Source organism: Furipterus horrens, unplaced genomic scaffold (assembly GCF_987537825.1).
Source record: "Furipterus horrens unplaced genomic scaffold, mFurHor1.1.pri manual_scaffold_2, whole genome shotgun sequence".
Taxonomy (NCBI): Eukaryota; Metazoa; Chordata; class Mammalia; order Chiroptera; family Furipteridae; genus Furipterus; species Furipterus horrens.
In genome coordinates, this window is record NW_028327172.1 from 6,684,286 (window position 1) to 6,705,356 (window position 21,071).

At 42.3% G+C, this 21,071-nt stretch overlaps 1 protein-coding gene across 1 annotated transcript in view; it reads left to right on the plus strand.

Moving 5' to 3' along the window:
- ATL3 (atlastin GTPase 3) overlaps positions 1-12,696 on the plus strand; it is a 34,772-nt gene extending 22,076 nt beyond the window's left edge. Inside the window, exons 7-13 of the mRNA XM_090259823.1 lie at positions 302-394; positions 1,088-1,226; positions 9,182-9,309; positions 9,927-9,983; positions 10,805-10,876; positions 11,266-11,697; positions 12,466-12,696. Coding sequence (XP_090115949.1) covers positions 302-394; positions 1,088-1,226; positions 9,182-9,309; positions 9,927-9,983; positions 10,805-10,876; positions 11,266-11,697; positions 12,466-12,546 — 1,002 coding nt within the window. The 3' untranslated portion in view covers positions 12,547-12,696. The remainder of the gene's footprint in view (positions 1-301; positions 395-1,087; positions 1,227-9,181; positions 9,310-9,926; positions 9,984-10,804; positions 10,877-11,265; positions 11,698-12,465) is intronic.
- Positions 12,697-21,071: the final 8,375 nt, after the last annotated feature.

Sequence of the window (21,071 nt, forward strand, 5' to 3'; positions counted from 1 at the left end):
GGAATGCACGGTAACCTCAGTAAGATTAGAGGAACTTTAAGTAGTATTCAGTTTCTTTCCTTTGTTGGAAAGTGGATCTGATGTGTGACTAGCTGGTGCCATACTTTTTTCACTCTTGGCCTTTACGACATTCCCCATACTTGTTTGTAAGGTTTTTAAGACGTACAGAACAGATCACTCCTCCAGCACATTTTCTTGTCTCCTTTGAAGAAGCTGGCATTGTGCAAAGAACAATGTCAATTGTTATTTTGAAAATGCATGTATGCAATGTTATAACATGTACCGCTCTTTTCCTGAATAGACATTGATGTTCTTGGTTCGAGACTGGAGTTTCCCTTATGAATACAACTATGGACTACAGGGAGGAATGTCGTTTTTGGAAAAGCGTCTACAGGTAAGTGGAAATATAACATGAGGAATCATCTAAAAGCAGTGATAACTTTCTCATTTGCCTTATCTTTTGTATTTCCAGCAGGTTACTGGAAATTATATTAAGTGTGTTAAATACTTATGCATATTAACACACACTAATATTCATGTTTTAGATTAAAGATCCTGGGTATACAGGGCAAAGGAGTTGTAGAGAAGACTCTGCAAAAGTCCAAGCTTTGATTGTAATTTCCACTTCACATTTTACCTCAGATCCTATATGTGCCTTTAGAATGTCACATTCAGAACTTTAGTCTGTTGTTCTTACTCAGAATTTTTATTTGTTTTAGGGTGAATACAAACAGACTTAGTTTGCCTTTTTTCCAAAATGAAAACACAGGAGTCCTTTGTCAATTATTACAACCTGGTTAGATCCTACTTCCGCCCACAAACCTGTTATTCTTCCTAAGTATTGTGCAATACTTCTTTTAAAAGAAACTCGTTAGTACCTATTATTTGGTAGCTATAGGAGCTAAGCCATGGTTAAACAAAATTATGCATTCATTGCTTCTTAGGATACTGCGTTTTCTCATTGGAAAAAACAGAGGCCACGACGACCCGTTAGAGTCGGGAACTCTTCCTTCCTTTGTCCTCTACTAATAGTTCCTAGTGAAGAAAAGCAAACGGTCTTTTGTAAATTGTTGGTCTTCGTTGGCAGGTGAAAGACAGTCAACATGAAGAAATTCAGAATGTTCGAAATCACATTCACTCATGTTTCTCCAGTGTCACGTGCTTCCTTCTGCCACATCCAGGGCTCCAGGTGGCCACAAGCCCTGAGTTTGATGGGAAATTGAAAGGTGTGTTGCAAATGATGTTATTTTGAAAATGTGATTTGATCTTTGGAATTCAGTAGTGACCAGAAGATGTCAATTAAGGTTCTAGTGAATGCTTAAGAGAAATAGTGTGTTCTCTTAGAAAGAGAAATAGTTAGAGTCTGGATCAGTTTTTGCTCCTGCCTTACAGTGAGCATCAGAATTAGCTTGCCTTAGTTTCTCTGTATGAAATGGTAGTGGTGATATCCATTAGCGATCTTTCTAAGAGACATGTTATGATTATTGGTTTATCAAAGATAAGGGTGCTCAGTAAAGGAAGACTAAATGTTAGTCTGCTAATATTTATCAAGTAAAATTAACTTCCCAAAGAAAGATAACATGCTGTATGGCACGGCTGTTGTTTTCATCTATTGTGAATATATCAGGATGTCCTGAGTCATGTTATTATCAGGACATGCTAACTAGATGGTAGCTTAAATCAGACTTCCGGCCAAGATGGAGGCATAGACAGACGCTGTGTCTCCCTCCACAACTAAGAAGGAATACAACTACCTCAAAACTAGAAAAAACCACAAGTTCCAGAAAATCAAACTGCATGGAAGTTTAACAAACAAAGATATAAAGAAGAAATACTCATCCAGACAGGTAGGAGTGGTGTAACAGGGCAGAGAGGACGCCGTGTGGTGGTGGCAGCAGCGGCGGCAGGCCTGTGGAAAGCATAGTTACACGTTTTCAAAAGTCAGGAGGGACGCCTGGGGAGTGTTCCAAGCTCCTCACCGGACCTCGGACCTCGAAGCTCACAGTCCTAGTGCCGGGGAAAATCAAGCCTCATTGCTTCTGACTGTGCAGACCAGTGGAGGTTGGGATGGAGGCAAAAACTGCTGGTCTTGGCATAGTCTGCTTGTTTAAAGGGCCCCCATGGTCCTAGAACGTCTGCAGACCCACTCACTCTGGGAATGATGGCCAGAACAGCAGCTAGAGAGACACCAGTTCCATACGGAAGTGGGAGAAGTGCCTGGAAAGGGAAGAGTGCTGGGCAGGTGGCATTGTTCCCTCTCAGGCCCCTCCCCCACATACAGCGCCACAATGTGGTGAAACCGGTCTCCCTGTACTGATGAATCCCTAAGGCTCCGCCCCTTACAACGTAACAGGAGCAACAGCTCTACCTGGGACTCAGGGGCAAACACACAGGAGCCTGTCAGAATGAGGAGACAGAGAAGTATGGCCCAAAAGGGGGAATGGATCAAGGTTCCAGTGGGAGAACTAAGCAACGAGGATATAGCCAATCTCACAGACATAATGTTCAAAACACTGGTGATAAAGATCCCCACACGCTTGACAGATATGCTTGAGTACAGCAAACACATAAGGGAAGAAGTGAAGGCTATGCTAAGTGAGATGAAGGAAAATCCACACAAAACGAATGGTGAAGGGAAGGAAACCAGGGTTCAAATCAATGATTTGGAACATAAGGAAGAAAAAAACTGTCAACCAGTACAGAGTGAGGAGACAGGAGTTGGAGAAAATGAGAAGCTTGGGACCCTCTGGGACAACTCTAAATGCGAACATCGGAATCATAGGGGTGCCAGAAGAAGAGGAAGAGCAAGAAATTGGGAACTTATGCGAAGAAATAATGGAGGAAAACACTCCAAATTTTGTGAAGGGAATGGACATACAAGTCCAGGAAGCACGGAGAGTCCCGGGCAAGCTGGATCCAGAGGGGACCACACCAAGACACATCATGATTAAAATGCCAAAGGTGAAAGATAAAGAGAGAGTCCTAAAAGGAGCAAGAGGGAAGCAGAGAGTTACCTACAAAGGGGTGCCTATAAGACTATCAGCTGATTTCTCAAAGGACACTTTGCAGGCAAGAAGGGACTGGCAAGCAGTAATCAATGTGATGAAAAGCAAGGACCTACAACCAAGACTACTCTATCCAGCAAAGCTATCATTTGGAAATGGAAAGGCAGATAAAGTGCTTCCCAGACAAGGTAAAGCTTAAGGAACTCATCATCACCAAGCCATTATATGAAATGTCAAAGGGACTTACTTAAGAGAAAGAAGATCAAAACTATGAACACTGAAATGACAACAAACTCACACCTATCAACATTGAATCTAAAAAATAACAAAATCCAACTAAGCAAACCAGAATAGGAACAGAATCATAGGTATGGGGATCATTTGGAGGGTTATCAGTGGGGAAGGGGAGAAATGGGGAAATGGTGCAGGGACTAAGAAGCATAATTGGTTGGTACAAAATAGGGGTAAGTTAAGAATAATAGAGGAAAGGGTGAAACCTAAGAACTAATATGCATGACTCATGGATATGAACTAAGGGGGTGGGATTGCTGGAGGGAAGGAGGGTTACTGGGCAGAGGGGAGCAAAGGGGGAAAAAATTGGAACTATTGTAACCACATAATAATATATACTTTAAAAAAAAGAAAAAAAAATCAGAGTTAGGACTCATGGGCTCCACTATCTTGTTTTTGTTCCTAATTCATTGAGACCTTGAGTTACTTAATGGCCAGCCCTCAGTTTACCCCCGTGTTAGACTGAGCAAGCACTTTTGTTTATAAACTTATCTGAGCCTCTCAGGTTCCCAGTAAAAGTAATAGTTGCCATTTTTAGATGCCCAGTTGTATTCCCAGCTGTCTAGTCTGGTTGAGCTGCTGTAACAAAGTACCATAGCTTATAAACAACAGAAATTTATTTCTTGTCCAGGATTAGTGTGCCAGCATGGAGGGTTAAGGGTTATCTTCGTGGTCTCAGAGGTCTGGTTGTATCTTCATGTGGTGGAACGGGCTAGGGAGCGCTGTGGGTTCTCTTTTATGAGTGTGCTGATCCCATTCATGAGGGCTCCACCAAAGGCCCACCTGGTATCATCACCTTTGGGGGTTAGGATTTTCACATATGAATTTGAGGGGTGGGGGAGGGGGCACACGCAAACATTCATGTCATAGCAGCAACACTGTGCTAGTTACTTTCATATTTGATGCTTCCTATAATTACATGAAGCTGATATTTCCTTTATTGTACAGATGAAGAAACTGGTTTAGGAAAGTTAAATACAGCAACTTGCTCCAAGTACACAGCTAGGAAGCGGTGGCGCAGAGATTCACACCCAGGTCTTTCTTGCCCCAAATCTATGCTATGCTAAAATAGAAGCACTACTTGGGAAGTAATTTAGAGGATATGTACTATTTAGTAACCAGGAGAACTCAACTCAGTTGATCCAAGAAAGTTAAGATATTTCCTTGTTTGGCTTAAGATTTACATTCCAGCTGGTTGTAATATTGCAAAAGAAACTGAGTTTGAGAGACTTACTTTTACCTTCTATTTGTCACTTGTATATTTTATGTGATGGCCACTTTCCTGAGCAGAAGACTTCTGAACCATTACGCGGCAATTCAAAAGTCCAAGTTTGGGGCTGCCTTTGGAGAAAAATCTGTTTGAACTTAAAATTCATTCTTATCATATTATTCCAGGAAATAATGGAAGAGCTTTTTAAAGTTCTGTAACCCCGATTTTTGAAATTTTGTATCACTTTTGGGTGTGCATATTGTATTTGTTTCCCAGGGCTTCTGTGATAACGTACAACAAACTGGGTGGCTTAAGACAACAGACATTTATTTCCTAGCAGTTCAGGAGACCAAAAGTCTGAAATTGAGGTGTCAGCTGGGTTGGTTCCTTCTGGAGGCTCCGAGGGAGATCTGTCCTATGCTTCTCCCCTGGCTTCTGGTGGTTGCTGGCAGTCCTTGGTTTTCTGGGTTTGTAGTTGCATCGCTCCACTCTCTCTCTGTGGTCACATGGCCACCTTCTCTATGCACCTCAGTGTGTCCTCTCTTTCTGAAAGAACACTGCTCTTTGGTCCCACCCTAATCCAGTATGATCTCATCTTAACTAATTACATCTGTAAAGACTATTTCCAAATAAGGTCATATTCTGAGATTCCAGGTGGACGTGTATTATAGGGGGATGGTGTTCAACCCAGTGCCCATATGTACAGATTATGAATGGCTTACCACTAAGTATTAAGTGTGCTAAGTCTCTTATTTATTATATTTATAAAGTAGGGAACACACTCTGCAGAAGCAAACATTAGTCTCATAATTATGCACTATTTGCTTCCTTCATCCATGATTGAACTGTAAAATACATTTATAGGGTTAAAAATTTCCTTTCTTACATGAAAAGGCAAATCCCAAAGGAAGATCTACAGAGGATCAGTATATACCCATGAAGTATGTGAAGCATCACAATAACCAAGGAAGTGCAAGTGTGTCAGTACAAACACGTACTGTCTTTATCGAGAGCGTCTCTTTCATGAGACACTTGTCTATTCTGAGTCTAAAACTAATATTTCGGTACAGCCTTCATAGAAACATTCATAGCCGAGGGTCTGTAGAACTGGGTATAGAAACAGTCTGTGGTGTCTGGATCCTGCTAGTTCCGTGTATGAAATATTTTTGAAGCTCTCACTCAGTTTTTCAGTATGATGAAAGTGGAAACAATAAAAAAATTTTTTTTTTTTTTGGTATAGGTAATACATTTACATGTTTAAAATCCCTAAAAGGATTCAAAAGTATTAAGTGAAAAGTCTTGCTTCCATTTTTGTGGTTTGACCGAGTTTCTTTAGTATATGGGAGCAAATGAACACACACAACAGCATATTATGTCCACTGTTTTACACTCTTCACTCCAAGGTTATAAAGAAATTGTCCCACTTTTTTTTTAAATTTGCAGTTTCATCTTTGGCATTATAATTCATGATCCAGTTTGGATCCAACTTATCTTCTGAATGGCTACCCCTATTTCCATGAAGATTGGTACCTGTTTACTTAGGTAGGACAGAAAAATTAAACACATTTTTTTTTTTTTTGGATGTCAGGAACTCTTCTGATTGATCAGTTATTTAAGATGGGATGGGAATCAATGGAAATGAGAAGTATATGCTACTATTTTAGAGCCATAATAAATTCTAGATGGATTAAAATTAAGTTATATAAATTAAAGCATGGGGAAAAGTAAATCTTGTAAACAGCATGTATGTGACCTTAAATCCAATTTGACAATCTCATTTCTTTTAATTGGTGGGTTTAGTCCATTTTCTGATTCCTGGTGTGTTTAGTTTGCTCTTTCTCTGCTTCCCCCTCCTGTTTATCATTTGTTTTCTTATTCCAGTCTCCCAACTTGCCCCTACAGTATAGAAGTTACACACTATCTTTTTAGTTGTTCTCCTTGAAATTTTACCACACACACTTACTTAATTATAAATAAATATCTTAATCTCTTTCCTAAATAATACCAGAGCTTTAGAACAGTTTAACTGATTACCTTCCACCACTAAGTGTTTTAGCTTTGTATTCTTTTTTTTTCTCATTTTTAATTGTTTGTCTTCTTTTTAACCTCACCAACCAACTATTATTATTATTATTATATAAGATAAAAATAATTGTTTAGCTTTCCTTACATCTTCATTGGTTTCTTTGCTCACCTTTCCTTCTTGTATTGTAGACCTTCCCTTCTGGAACCATTTTCTTTTGCTGTGCTGCGGTTTTACTGTGTGTGTGTGTGTCTTTCTTGTTAACCTCCTCGTTCCATGCTGTGGTTTCTGAACCTATGGATTCCGGTATTTCCTCCGTGCTAGAGAACTCAGCCACTGTCCCGTGTATTATTGCCTCTAATTCACTCCCTTCTCCTAGGACTCCAGTTAGATACGCGTCACCTCTTCTCATTCTGCCTCCCGTGTCTTAATTATTCTTTATTTCCTCCTCGTCAGACCTCTTCTGTGCTGCTTTTTGGGCACATTGTTCAGATCTGTTTTTTCCCTCCAGAGAAGATTAGTGTTTGCTCCTTCAGGGAGCTAGAGCCTTACCAGCCGAGGACCGCTCTACCCCCTTCTGGGATCCCACTTAATTTAGGAGTTACTTTTGCCAGAAACGTAGTCACCCTTCGCAGTGCATATTCTCAAACGAGCCATGAGCCACAGCTTCACCTGCGCTGAGCGCACACTGCTCTGGGGTCAGCTCACGCCTCCTGCCACCTGCTCAGCCCCTTGCCGCTCTTTTCCAAGTTCGGCAGGACCGTCTTAGGAAGAAGCTTCCTTCAGATTCTCTCGTCTGTAGTATTGTCAGAAGCAGAAGTCCCAAGATACTATTTTTCACCAGTCAATTTTAAAAACAGTAAAAATCTCCAGTGTGTTGAGAGTAGTAAATACGCCTTCTCAATACATTCGTGGGTATAAATTGGTACAGTCTTTTACAAAAATAACTCAGCAATATATTAGAGCCAAAAAGGGAAGGGGGTTATTTTAAATGTTAATGGTGATTATCTGATGGTGAACTTTATCGATTTTTAAAAATAGTTTTGAATATTTTCCAGTCTACATTGTCATTATAATATCGTGTTATTCCTCTTAGATGGTCATATAATCTAAGGAAATAAAAGTAACCTGGAGTTGTTTTTTTCAGCATATTTTATGGTGGTATTTGTAATTGGAAAAATTTAGAACACCACGTTTGTTTTATTCACTGCTCTATCCCCAACTCTTACAATGATGCCTGCCACAAAAAGGTGCTCAGAACTGTTGAACGAATAAATGAAATATGAACGTCTCAATTTTATGAATTAGGGTGATGGAGTATTGAGGAGCTCCTACTTTGCTGTGGGTTTCTGTCCACTTTCTTTTCAGTTGATAGTTTGAGTTCGTTGGAAACCTAAAAAGATGTTGGGTCATACAGATAGATTCCTTGTGTCTTCATAGTTGGACTAGCCAGTTCTCACCTTGAGGAAAACGCTCTATTTAATGGCTCTCCTGAGTCCTCTGTGGAAACTTTGTAGGAGCTGGAAAGAAGCTTTCCCCTTGGCGAGATAGTAGTCTCCCCTTCTGGGTGGCCCAGAGGCCTCTCTGAGGACATGCTGGAAAACAGTATTGTGAAGTACAGGTGGTTCTGCTTTTAACATTAAAAAATGAACAGAAAAGGAAAAAAATAAAAGAAAAAGAAATGGATGAATAGTGATTTCTAATGGGTTTAAGGGGAGCGTGAGGGTGCCACAGGGGCCTGCCTTGAGAGAACCTGAGGGGTTGATAATTGATTTTTTGAAGTCCTTGTTTGTGAGAGACTGTGTGTCCCTCGGAGCGGATGAAGAAACTACTCAGACACTCTCCATCTGAAGGAAGGGAGGGGGCTTTCTCTGAGGAAAATTGCCCATTTCTTTATTAGCCAGGGTTTTTTACCCACTTTCCACAAGCGGAAATGCATAAGGAAAACATACAGCCCTTCCCCAAATGGCAGGGCGTGAAAGGGAAATGCAGATCAATACAAGGTTGAAACATCCAGGTATTTCACACAAGGTCAAAAACATTTCCTCTTACTTAATCTTCTTCACATTTTACTGACAAGGATTTGAGGCTATTCAGAGAAAAACAGAGCAGGTCCCCTTTTCCTTAAAAGCCACTTTGTATTTCTGTTCTATCTTTAAAATACCCCAGAGGGGGGGATTCAGAGCAGGCCTGGAAGATAAGAAACCTGCTGGTTATGTCCCAAGTTCCCGTTTTTGGGCAGGCTCCACACAGGGTCGTCAAAGTCTTTCAAACCACGCCTGCCTGTCTCCCACACTTGTTAATGAAATTCTTTAAAAAGTTAAATTTCTTGAAAGGCTAGGGAGTAGACTTGAACCTCCCAGAATGAAAACCATGTTAAGGATATTCTGCGTATTCTTTTCTGGACTAGGGAGGACTTAATACTGCAGGTGGGAAGGAGATAGATAATAAAGGTACGTAAGAACAGAGATCCATCTGTCCGGGTCATAGCCAGAAAGTGTCAGACACACAGTCTGGGACCCCTGCCCTCCACCTTGAACTAGTATATGTTAAAACAGTTAGATGTGGAGATAGTTAGATGTGCTTTACGCTCCCGCCTGTTTGAATAGTTTGTTTGGCTTACTGTTTCCTTTTTCACGGTCCTGTGAACAGATATTGCCAGTGAATTCAAAGAGCAGTTACAGATACTGATTCCATATATATTAAACCCAGCGAACTTGATGGAAAAGGAGATCAATGGCTCAAAAGTCACCTGTCGAGGGCTATTGGAATATTTTAAGGTAATTATGGGTTTTAATTATTAAAATGACCTTTGGTAAAACTGGTGTAGGTTGTAAACTAACTTGAATTTCAATATTTTAAAGTGTAGGGGAAGGTTTCTTGGGGGAAATGGTGGGAGGCATTTTCAGACTTCGGTGCCCTTCCCAAAATACGCCACAAGGTGGCAGTATTGGTCTAAGTCAAAATGGGTGTTCTTTGCACTCTCGTAGAGGAGTGATTGATTACTGTGGCCACAGGAAGATTGTTGCTCAAGGAAGGAAGATCGTGTGCACAGGAGGTGGTTAGGAAGGTGCTGTGAGTAGGAGGAGACAAACCTAGATGTGATGCGACTACCTCAAGGCGGATGGTCACTGCCCACAGGTAGTGGTCAGGCCAGTGTGCATGGGGAGTCTGATGGGAATCTTAGCCTTGCTTGGCAGGCTCGTGCTGCTTGAGAACATTTTTAGTGAACTAAAAATGCTAACATGCACTGAAAGGTGTGTTGTGTTTTTTGCTAATTCCTGGGTGTTGGTCTAGGTCTTCAAGCAAATACAGTTGTTTGGTTACACGTTCTGTAAATTAAAAGTATGGTTTATTATAACATTTTTGGTAATGGTTTTTATGTTTACATTTTAAGGCATATATTAAAATTTACCAAGGAGAAGATCTGCCTCACCCCAAATCCATGCTTCAGGTATGTAGTTCTTGGACATCCGAAGTGATAGAGAGCCTTTGATTACGTGAGTTGATCCAGATCCAAAAGCAGAGTCCTTTAAGACTGCATTCCCATTATGCTGAGCTCTATTAACTTTCAGTATATTTTCCAGCCGTGTGGCTGCCTTCGCATTTTCTAGTCTCCATTCCTGGTGGTTCAGCTTAAAGAGAATGGCCTGGTCTCACTGGGCCTGGTCTTCCTGCCAAACATACTGTGAAAATGCTGTTTTATTATTTCCAGCTAAAGAATCCCCAGTTTTGTGAGACACATCACTTCTCTGTTGTCTGCTCTAGTAGAACGTGTCCTGATGCGTCTGTTTACTATTGACTCCTCAGGTTTTTTATTTCCAATTAGTTTTATTTTCAACACTTGGTATTTTCAAAGTGTCGTTTGGTTAAAACATGATTTCTGATTTTCATGCACTGAACATAAGGTCATTTATTGCCAGATGTTTATCCCTTTAGTATAAAAAGCGTTTTCACTCAGGAAGCTAGAGTTTGGGATTGGCGTTGTGCATACAATTTGTCTCCCCTTTTTTTTTTTTTTTTGACTTAATCTTTTTTAACATTTAAAATGGAAGCAAAGGAAATGATTTTTCAGCTGTTTAGTTCGTGATAAAGATTCTAATGAGAACATTTTTGACAGAAAAGGTGTATTTTATTTCATAACTTGGGCTACATGGAAACCTAAAATATAGCAGGATAATAGGAAAGAATGGTGGGAGAAAATTTTACGTGGTTATTTGAAGAAGAATGCTAAAAGAGGAAGGATTTATAGCTTATGCTTTCCTTTCTTAAAAGGCCACTGCTGAAGCCAACAATTTAGCAGCCGCAGCCTCTGCCAAGGACGTTTATTACAGCAGCATGGAGGAGGTGCGTTGGGTGTACGTCTTATTCTGAGTATCTGTAACCTGGATGTTGTTGCTGACTTCAGACGCCCAAACTTCATCCAGTTACTGTGTTGAGATGCTGAGGCAACCAGCTGTGTGTACTCGGGTGACCCTGGTAATTAGGGCCTTGTAACGGTCACCGTGGTAACCAAGGCTCTCCTTCTCACCCAGCAACATGACCCTGGAATTCAAGTGTTCTTTCGGTGGCAGTGAACCTCGACTTGATTGGTCTTGGTTCATCATTTTTAAGTGAATTTCTAATATCTTAAAATTTCCTAAACTTTGCTGTGTTTTCACTTGTTAAATTGTATTTGGCACTTGTTTTTGAAGGTGTCTTCAACACATTATGTCTTTTTTTTTTTTTTTTTTTAGGTGTGTGGGGGAGAGAAACCTTATTTGTCTCCAGACATTCTAGAGGAGAAGCACTGTGAATTCAGACAACTTGCTCTGGACCAGTTTAAGAAGACCAAGAAGATGGGTGGGAAGGATTTTAGCTTTCGTTACCAGCAGGAGCTGGAGGGAGAAATCAAGGAACTCTACGAGAACTTCTCAAAGCACAATGGTAGCAAGAACATCTTCAGCACCTTCCAAACCCCCGCGGTGCTCTTCATGGGCATCGTGGCGTTGTACATCGCCTCGGGCCTCACTGGCTTTATCGGGCTGGAGGTTGTGGCCCAGCTGTTCAACTGCATGGTTGGCCTGTTGTTAATAGCGCTGCTCACCTGGGGCTACATCAGGTATTCCGGTCAGTACCGTGAGCTGGGCGGAGCTATCGATTCTGGAGCAGCGTATGTGTTAGAGCAGGTAAGTGCTGCCGGCTGCGGCGCCTGAGGGTGGTTCTATTGTAAAATGTCTCAGACCATTTGGAGGAGTTTCCTAGTGAAAGGAGATGTGAGAAGCTTTCCCTGCTTTCTTTTTTTTTTTTTTTTTTTTTTTTGATGAGCATTACGTTTTTTTATCCTTCTTTAGGTTATTAATATTTAATTTTGATATTTTGTTTTCATGCCTAATGATTATACTTCAATGCAAAAACTGTTCCAACTTACACATACTGTGTTCCTCACGGGAAACTTCTAACTACATGTTCTTCAGACACGATTCCTGTGTGATTCTTTCCCTCAACCAAGGTTGATTTGCTTTACTGAAAATCAAGAGCTTTGAGAAATATAAACTGAACAGAATTTTTTGTTTTGGATCCTATGAATGAGTGGCATTTCTCTCACTTAAAATCTTCCAGTAAGCCTGTGGATTTTGACATTGACATGATATCTAGGTTATAGGTCCTTGAGACTGATTTGTTTCTTTTTCTGAGTAACATGAACAGATCAGTTAAGTTAGAAGTTTATGGGGAATGAAGCCGAGAGAGGGGCCTCCTCCACCCCAATTACAGAGCAGAGTCCCGGCTGATTCCCTTGGGTTGGAGTCTCTGTGACAGGCTCCCCTCCCTCGCTTTCTCATTTCCCTATTTTCTAACACGAGGACAGAAATTTTTGAAAGTCTATCTCCAAGGACTTACTCTTGATGCTGGGCTGTATTTTCTCAACTTACATGTTGAATCATGGACTTTTGCAGGCTACTTCTCATATTGGTAATTCCACTCAGTCCGCTGTGAGGGGTGTTGGAAGACCCCCCGTGGATAAAAAAGCTCAGTAGCATCTGAACAAGAGGATCCAACAGGAAGCCGACCAGTCCCTCCTGATTTCTGAGTTTCTGCTGCAGCCACAGGTCCAGGCCCAGAGGGACGTACATCTGGGACCGTCCAGGAAAAGCTGAAACATGGCGCCAATAAATGGACAGACCTTTCCTGTGGTTTCAAATTCTGAAACACACTTCCATTTCTGTTGGGAGCATCTCTTTCTCTCGCTGATGTATATCCAAGCCTGAGTCTCTTTTCTTATTACTCTCTGCTTGTGCACTTTATGGGGAAAAAGCTAAAGGAAATAAGGAAACGCAGTTTTAAGCCCTTTCTGTGCCACTTAGTGCCTTTGCAAACGGAACCTGTGCTTCTGCGGGCCTGACGGGGAGGGACTGGGGACAGCCTCGCGGACGGCGCGGTTCGGGTGAAGCGTCCGTTCTCGTGTACCTTCCTCTGTTGAGAAGGGTTCCTTCTTGAGAAGTTTACAAAACTTGCAAAAGCTTCAGAAATGAAGACTGAGGATGATGTCATTACACTTCTAAAATCTTACACTCTTAGGGACTCCTGTCTGCCACAGAGTGTGGGAAAATCACACCGTGTTTAAATCTACCATTCACTGAAATTTACCTGACAGACTCAGTTTTGTTGGAACATAGTCTTTTTTTCCTAGAAAAAAGCAAGCATGCCTTGAAAAGCCAGAGAGGCTCATAATAAAAGGAATGAGCTTGATAATTTAAGAAAAAGCTAGAGTTTAAATGAACCATGTGACCTCTTATAAGTCACTTGAACTTGTGCCTTGGTCAGACCCACTGTAGGTGTATGCTCACATCTGTAATGTGTACTGCTCACACACAGTTGTCATTAGGGAGGCTTTGTCTCCAAGAGCTCTGCATGAGAACGAAACTTCATTACAAATTTGAGGACACATTATCAAACATCACTGCCTGTAAGTGATGTCCTGTTTCATGTGTCTTAGCAGCAAATCAGGTCTTTATCCTAAACCTTTATTTGTATTCTCCTATGCACTAAAGTTTTTAATAATGGAGTTAAAACTGCCCATTTTATTTAGTGAGTCTTCCTTTATTTAATTTTACTTGACCTGTCAGCCAGCTTTGAAATAGCTTTAGCTTAGTAAGGACCAAAGCCCCGCCCAAATATGGACACTATCTAGAAGTATCTATGAATTCTTTTTTATTTGCTTTGATTGTGTGATAAAATTTTTTTAATCTGTTTGTTGCTTTTTCCTTTGATTCATAATGGTGAATTCTTGTGGGTTTTAAAACTTCTAAAATTTGCCTGCAAATATTTATATAAACATTCAGGTATGTCAATCTTCATTTTTAAGATAATTTAATTTTTGTGGGAAGGAGGTAGGAAGACTTAGGCAAAATCCGAGTAAATTCTGTATATACGAAGTATGAATGGAAGGTGGGAGAAAGAAAGTGTCTTCTAGCATATAATCTATTAGAGAATTTTGACTAACACTTTACCATTCAAGTATTTTTATAAGTCCTGAGTTAATAATTCCAAGCATTTTGTATTTTTTCATACTTACATACTATCTTGCTCTGAAGTTTTTGCTATTTTATTTACTTGCTTTCAAATTTTAGAAAAATTCCGATTTGTTCTTAAAATTGTCTACTTTCGTATCAGTGATGCTTAGCTAGCTTTGAGTGTTAAATTGAAAGCTTAGTTTTGAAAATTTAGTGGATTTTCAGGTGGCCTCTCATCTTGAAGGTTTATGCTTAGTAGCTAAAGGCCTTACAGATGTTAATTAAAAAACAAACTTACAAAACCCCTAGAGTTCAAATTGAAAACATCAATGTGATGGATGGTGTTTCGCTAGAACTAAATTGTTGATACTGGGTTTAATAAACCTGTTTTCATGTTTACGTTTTGCTTTAAAAAAAAAACCTTACAGTTGCTGAGATACTAAGCTTTTAATGCATTTTATAAGCATATTTATAAATTTCAGAATAATGTCTAGATTGGTCCTACTTTTAATGGTGAGAAAAGGATGATATGTCTAAAACTTATTTTAATATTAAAGTATTAAATTTTTTAAAAGAAACATGATAATGTGATTTGATGAAATCTTAGGATTTATTTACTGTTTAAATTCACCATTTATAGTCAGATCTTAAAGAAATAATATGATTTAATTACCCCAGGAAGTCTTAATTGTTTTTGGTCTTTATTAACATATTCTGCCTCTAAAAGGTGTTTGCAAAGTTTTCTCAGTGAGGATTCTTGTGTGGTTTGTTTGGTTTGGGTTTTTTTTTTGGCCTCTTTTCTGTTTTAACAGGGAACTGATTTTATATCGGTCTTTTCAATAAAAAGATGCTTTTTCGTTGCTGGCCTAAATAGTCCTGGGGAGATTTATAACCAGGTTGAAAAGCATGTCTTTTACTTCTTACCTTCTCTCAGCCGCTAATTTGTGGGTCCGGGACATTGCTTAGGAGGTCAGACTTTGGTCGCTTAGAGTGTGTGTGGCTCTGCCACTCCTGGCTGGCCTTTCCCCGCAGCATCTTTTACATTCCTAACAGTATACGGACACCTATTAACATAGAAAGGAGGGTTTCAAATTTTTCTATTAATAGAACTCATTTCAGGAGAGGCTAAATATTTTTTAATACTTCCAATTAACTGACAGTAAAAATAATAGAATAAACGTTTTCATTCTTTCACTGAGAAATCTTTCTAGATTGGTTTGTAGGCAAAATGGGGGCAAACTGCCGTGGAGTTCTGTGGTGATACATCCTCGGACCCGTTCCTTATTTCCGCAGTAAACTGAGACGTCTGTTCCACGCACGTTTATGTTAACATCTACTTCACACTTGGTAGCATTGCCTGTGAAAACTGTTCTTGCTTTACCTGTTGCTTTTTTATTTTACACAAAGTAAAATGCGCTGGGCAAACAGCCAGGCCACCTTGTCCTGGCAGCGGGTTTCTTTAGCCGTCACGCCCAGGGACCCACTGGCTGATAAAACTGGGGTCTCAGGTAGGGTAGTTCATGTCTGTGTGAATTATGGAGGAGCTGAGTGAATGGATTTAAGTTCAGGTCAGGCGAAAGCAATAAAAAGGTTTTATGTTTTCCCTGGAGCTTTTTTTTTTTTTTTGGTAAATAATATAACTCACATGGAAGTCTTCATGGAAACTACATTTTTTACCCCATAGAACTATTGAAATTAATGTAGGATGGGCTTCCATCACTCCGGATTACATTTAGAGCAACACAATTTAAGTCAAGAAGAAAGGCGTAATGAAGACAAACTTCAGTTTACAAAAGTACAATCTACTTGTGTAAGTGGTTTTTTAAAATGCCATTAAGGACCCCATTGTAAAAGCCACTTGCAGTTGGATAGTGTTTCTTATGTTAAATCAGACTGTAGCTGTGTTTTGGGTAGTGGTTCTTACCTGCCTTGGGGTGCGTAAGACTTACTGGTTTTAAGAAGTTCAGATGACCAGCTTTACCTCGAGGGCTGCCCCGGGTGGTCTGGGCCGGGGCCCTGGAATCACCACGTCTGTAAACAGGGCTGCAGGTGGCTCGGAGGCAGCAGTGGGAGAGACCGCGCGAGTGGCAGGCACTCGCCATTCAGTTCGGTCTGGAGGCAGGTGGACGGCTCCTGTGTTCAGGTGAGGTGGCCTGCCAGGCACAGCCTCTGAGTTTACAGCGTCCAGGGTAGTGAGGATGCCTGTAATCGAGAGGGTTACGCAAGCTCCTTAAAGATGTCATAGTGCCTTCTCTGAAAAAATTAATGTGCATGTATGCTGTTTACTAGCAGGGTAATTAGGATTAAAAAAAACTATTTGAAAGTTGTGCTTTTTAAAAAAGCAAAACTCAGCACTGTGACTTGAACCCCCTAACTCACACGGAAAACCTTAAGCCGTAAATAAAAATATGAACAAAAAGGAAAGAGAGGATCATAACTTTGAAAATTATCAGCAAAGGTAACCCATGTTAGGAACGTTCAAAACAGATCTAGGGGCAGAAAAATTTGAAAATGTTTTATGTGCCAGAACTAAAATGTAAAAGTAGCGCTCTCATAACACGTACGCTAGTTGTATTTGGTCCCAAGGCCTTCCAGCTTTGGTGAGTAAATGCTGTCATGGACGAAAGCCTTAAAGGAGTTAATGTTAATCTTGAACATATACCATTTTTTTTCTCAGATTTCTTTAAAAATGGCTTGTTGCCCTGGCCAGGTGGCTCAGTTGGTTAGAGCGTTGTCCTGATATGCCAAGGTTGCAGGTTCTATCTCCGGTCAGGGCACATGCAAGAATCAAACGATGAATGCATAAATAAGTGGAACAAGTTGATGTTTCTATCTCTGTCCCTTCCTCTCTTTGGAATTGATAAATTAAAGAAAATGATTTGTTAAGAATACTTTGTGCTATACCCTTTAAAATGGCTTTAAAATGTAATATACTTTTTAAAAAGTGCAATAGGATGAGATTATGCTATTAGTATATTAAAAGCATGTTTCTGTTTCTTAGTTGTAAGGGCATTTAATGGAATAAAAATCACAGCATCAGGTTGTCTCTGTGTTTTTCCCGCCCCCCCCCCCCCCCTTAATATGGGAAGATCTGTGAAACAGATTGGGCCTGGCAGAGCGAACAGGATGCCCAAGAAGCTAGCTCGCTGTCAGACGCAGTGCTGATGTGGTTTCCGTGAGCTGGCGTCCCTCACTAGCATCGTGCTGGAGGGGCCTGTGCTGCTGGGTTCTCACCACCAAATACACACTTTGTTTACAGTAAGTGACATGCACTTCTGAGGACCTTTGGTTTGTGGCACTTTCCTTTGGCTGTCCCATCTGGATCCAACTGGTTAAATGGTTTCTTTGGGGTGGGGTGTGGCAAGGTTCTGCTGAGAGCTTTCCCTTCCAATGGCCGTCTTGGAGGGGTTGCAGGGGGTACATTGACCATCTCATGTACTGACTTGATAGGCCCTTCTCAGCCCTACTGTAAAGATTTCTTCCGTGTTGGAAACACCCTGGGGTCAGTAGCTTCCCTCCCTCCCTCCCTGGTGGTCATGTCAGGTGCCATGCTGGGTGTTACACTGAGCACAATTTAGTAGGTGTCGGGCATACCCATAAGATGGTGGGATTCAAAGAGGGGCGCTGCCATCAGTGCTGATTGCATCACCAAGCTGGGGGGAAGGAAAGATCGAGGTGGGAGCATGGCCTTGTGTGGGTGCAGGGAGGTTAAAGAAACTGCCTTGTTTTTGCCTCCTGGACATTGTTGCCTCTGATTACCATATATCAGTTTGCCAAGGATAAATCCAAATCTATTTAAAAATTTAAAAAAGGAATTGTGACTGGGAAATGTTTCATAACTGCACATCTAGGAGGAAAACTGACAAGGCACGGAAAGGAATCAAATGTCAGCAGGCTATTTTCTCAAGCCTGCAATGGCGGAATTGTCTGTTCTCGGAGAAGGATTTCCCTTGTGCCGTGTTGGAGGGCAGCCGCAAAGGGTTCCAGGCTTACATCACCCCACTTTTATATCCCCAGAGGAAAGACTTTTTTTTGACTCACTGCCTATTTCAAAATATGTGTGTGTATATATAGTTTCGCCCTAGAGAAAGCTGCTGATTGGTCTGGCTTGAGGCAGGTGCTCCTTCCAGGGCCAATCACTAGCCTGGGGGCCTGGGCACAGTAACCAGCCAGACCTCGGTCACACGTGTCTCTAGTCAGGGTGATGGGGAGACGTGATTGGCGGCTCCCCCAGAACCCACGGTCACCGAATGAAGGACTGCTGGACAGACAAGAAGCAGTGTCCACAGCAGCCTTCAGCCCCTTAGACTGGCCATTTAACAAGCAGCGGGATGAGAGCCTGGAACATTCCAGGCGGGTTCTTTCCGGGGCAGGTAGAGGCGGTCACGACAAACTGCCGGGGAGGCGCCTCCGGGTCTCCGTAGGGATTTGCTCTTGCCTCTCAGTGGGCCTTGCGGGGTCTCAGAGTTGGGGCGGCTCAGGAGGAAGTTATATTTCTTCTTCTTCAGAAAAGTCTGACTTTTCTGTTCAGAGCAAACTGAAAATTGGTGTGTTCCTAAGTACCGGCCTTTTTACGAGCCTGGGTGCCTGCAGAAAAGCCGGGACCGGTGGCTGATGGAGCGCCCTGCCCGGAGCAGCTCGCACTGGGGGGTTGCTGGTACGCACAGAAACCCGCGTGCTATTGCGAAATGCACCCGAGGTTCTGCTCCCTGTGCTAACCAAGCATCGCAAACAGCCTCCTCGTAAAAGAAAAAAAGAAAAAAGATTTTATTTATTTATTTATTTTAGAGAGAGGCGAAGGGAGGAAGAAAGGGAGAGAAACCTCGGGATGTGAGAAACACTGACTGGTTGCCTCTCGCCTGCACCCCACCGGGGATGGGGGCCGTTTGAGACCTGCCACCTGGGCCTGCACCCTGGTGCCCACCCACTGAGCCCCGCAGGCCCTACCCCCTCTCCCCAGGCCCCCCTTTCCTCTGCCCGGCCTGGCTTCCTCCGCTCCTACCTACCTGCTCAGAGTTCCCACCGGCATTTAGCCTTGTGCCATGTCCTCCCACTTTCTCCGGCGCTCCTCCTTGAAGACAGCAAAACAATGGTTTCTCCTGGAGGAACCATCCTCTTCCTCCACAGGCACAGAAGGGAGGGACTGCAAATAATGAAAAATTAATCCATTCCTCTGTCACAGGGTTCCACAGCTGTGGTTGCAGAAGAGACTGGAGCCTTCAGAGGCGGGTGACAGTGTGATCCTAGCATGACTGTCCACCTGTACGGTGGTGACCATGTGACATGGACTTGAGGACGATCCTGCTGATGGCGCTGCCATCATGTGGTAGCTTCTCAGGCCTGGGGCCTTCCTTACGGAGCTCCTCTTTGAGAGCTGCTTGAAAGGTAATATAGTGGGTTGGCCAAACATTTTGTTTAGTTTATTCTGTACACTGGCTCTGGTAGTGCTCGGTTGTCTTCAACTTCACTTGAAACAATTTTGTTAATTGTATTATGACAGCTGTCATATCAGCGAGCATTAAAAATAAACTTACCAAGATTGGTGAATTTCTGTGCAGTGATTTTAGTATTGAAGATGGAAGAATATTTGCAACATTTTTGCTGTTATGCTTTATTATTTCAAGAAAGGTAAAAACGTAACTGAAATGCAAAAAAAGATCAGTGCAGTGAATGGAAAAGGTGCCGTGAGTGATCAAATGCGTAAGAAGTGGTTTGCATAGTTTCTTGGTAATTCTTGACATTCTGGCCAAATAACTCTCTGCTGTGGGGCGTCTCATTCATTGGGAGGTGTTTAGCAGCACCCTTGGCCTCTCCCCACTAGAAGCCAATATCAGGAGATAGCTGACATAAACAAAATATCCAAATCAATAAAGTTATTGGTGAAAATAAAAAACGTGTCTTATTTTTTGGAAAAAGACTGAATGGACCTTTTGACCAACCCTGCCATCCCTGCCCCTCTCAATGCTTTTTGTTTTGCTTTTCTTGGCACAGAAACAGGACAGGATAAAAAAGGAGGGGATGTGACACTTGAGCAATTCTGGAATCGGAGAGTGAGGAGAGGCAGAGAGCGGTCTGGTTTCCTCAAAACCGAAGCGCCGGGTGGATCGCTCAGCGTGCACAGCACTTGGCCGGGTGTGCGGCCGCGCACAGAAGCTTGTGCGGTATTTACTGATGTTGCCTCTGACTCCCCGTGTCGGGAAGCTGGTGAATAACGTGTGATGCTGATGAGCATGTAGGCCTTTCCTCATGTTAATAACACGATTTACCACATGCCTGACACGGGCTCGGCACTTTATAAGCATCATTATGTTTGTTGCCCTCCCTTTGGGGAATGTAGTTTTATACATCATCTTACACATTGTATGCTACAGCATCATCATCACTCCATTTTACAGGTGAAGAAACTGAGGCTCAGAGAGGGGAGCGTGCCTGGATCGAATAGCAAGCAAGTGACGGGGCCAGGGTTTGGAGCAAGCATCCCGATTTCATGGCTCAGTGCAGGCTGGGAGTGGGGGGAACAGGGACATGGACAGGAGCTGGTTTGGGGGGCATACCTAACAGCTTAAGACGCAATAGTTAAGGCCTTGGCCAGGTAGCTCAGTTGGTTAGAGCACCATCCAGATATGCAAGGTTGCGGGTTCCTTCCCTGGTCAGGGCACACGCAAGGAGCAACCAGGAAATGCGTAAGTAGAACAGCAAATGGATGCTTTTCTCTCCCTTCCTTACTCTATTAAAAAATTAAAGAAAGACCCAATGGTTAAAGGTCCTTTCTCTCTGCTAGACCCTTGTCCTCTAGTGCCTTCAAATTTTAACAGTTTTAAACTACAAGCCCGCTCTAGCGGGGAAGAGCAATGGCTTACACTCAGTGTGATGCGGGTACAGGGACCGGGCGTCTAGCAGCACCGGCCGCCGAGCGCGGAGACCAGGGGAGGGCGCGGCGGCCGTGGGGCCCGCTCGGTGGGTGCACGCCCCACCCCCACCCCGCGGAGGAGCACACAGGGACGGGCCGGGGAGTGGGAGGCGTCCGGGCCCGTCTGTCCCAGAGGCTG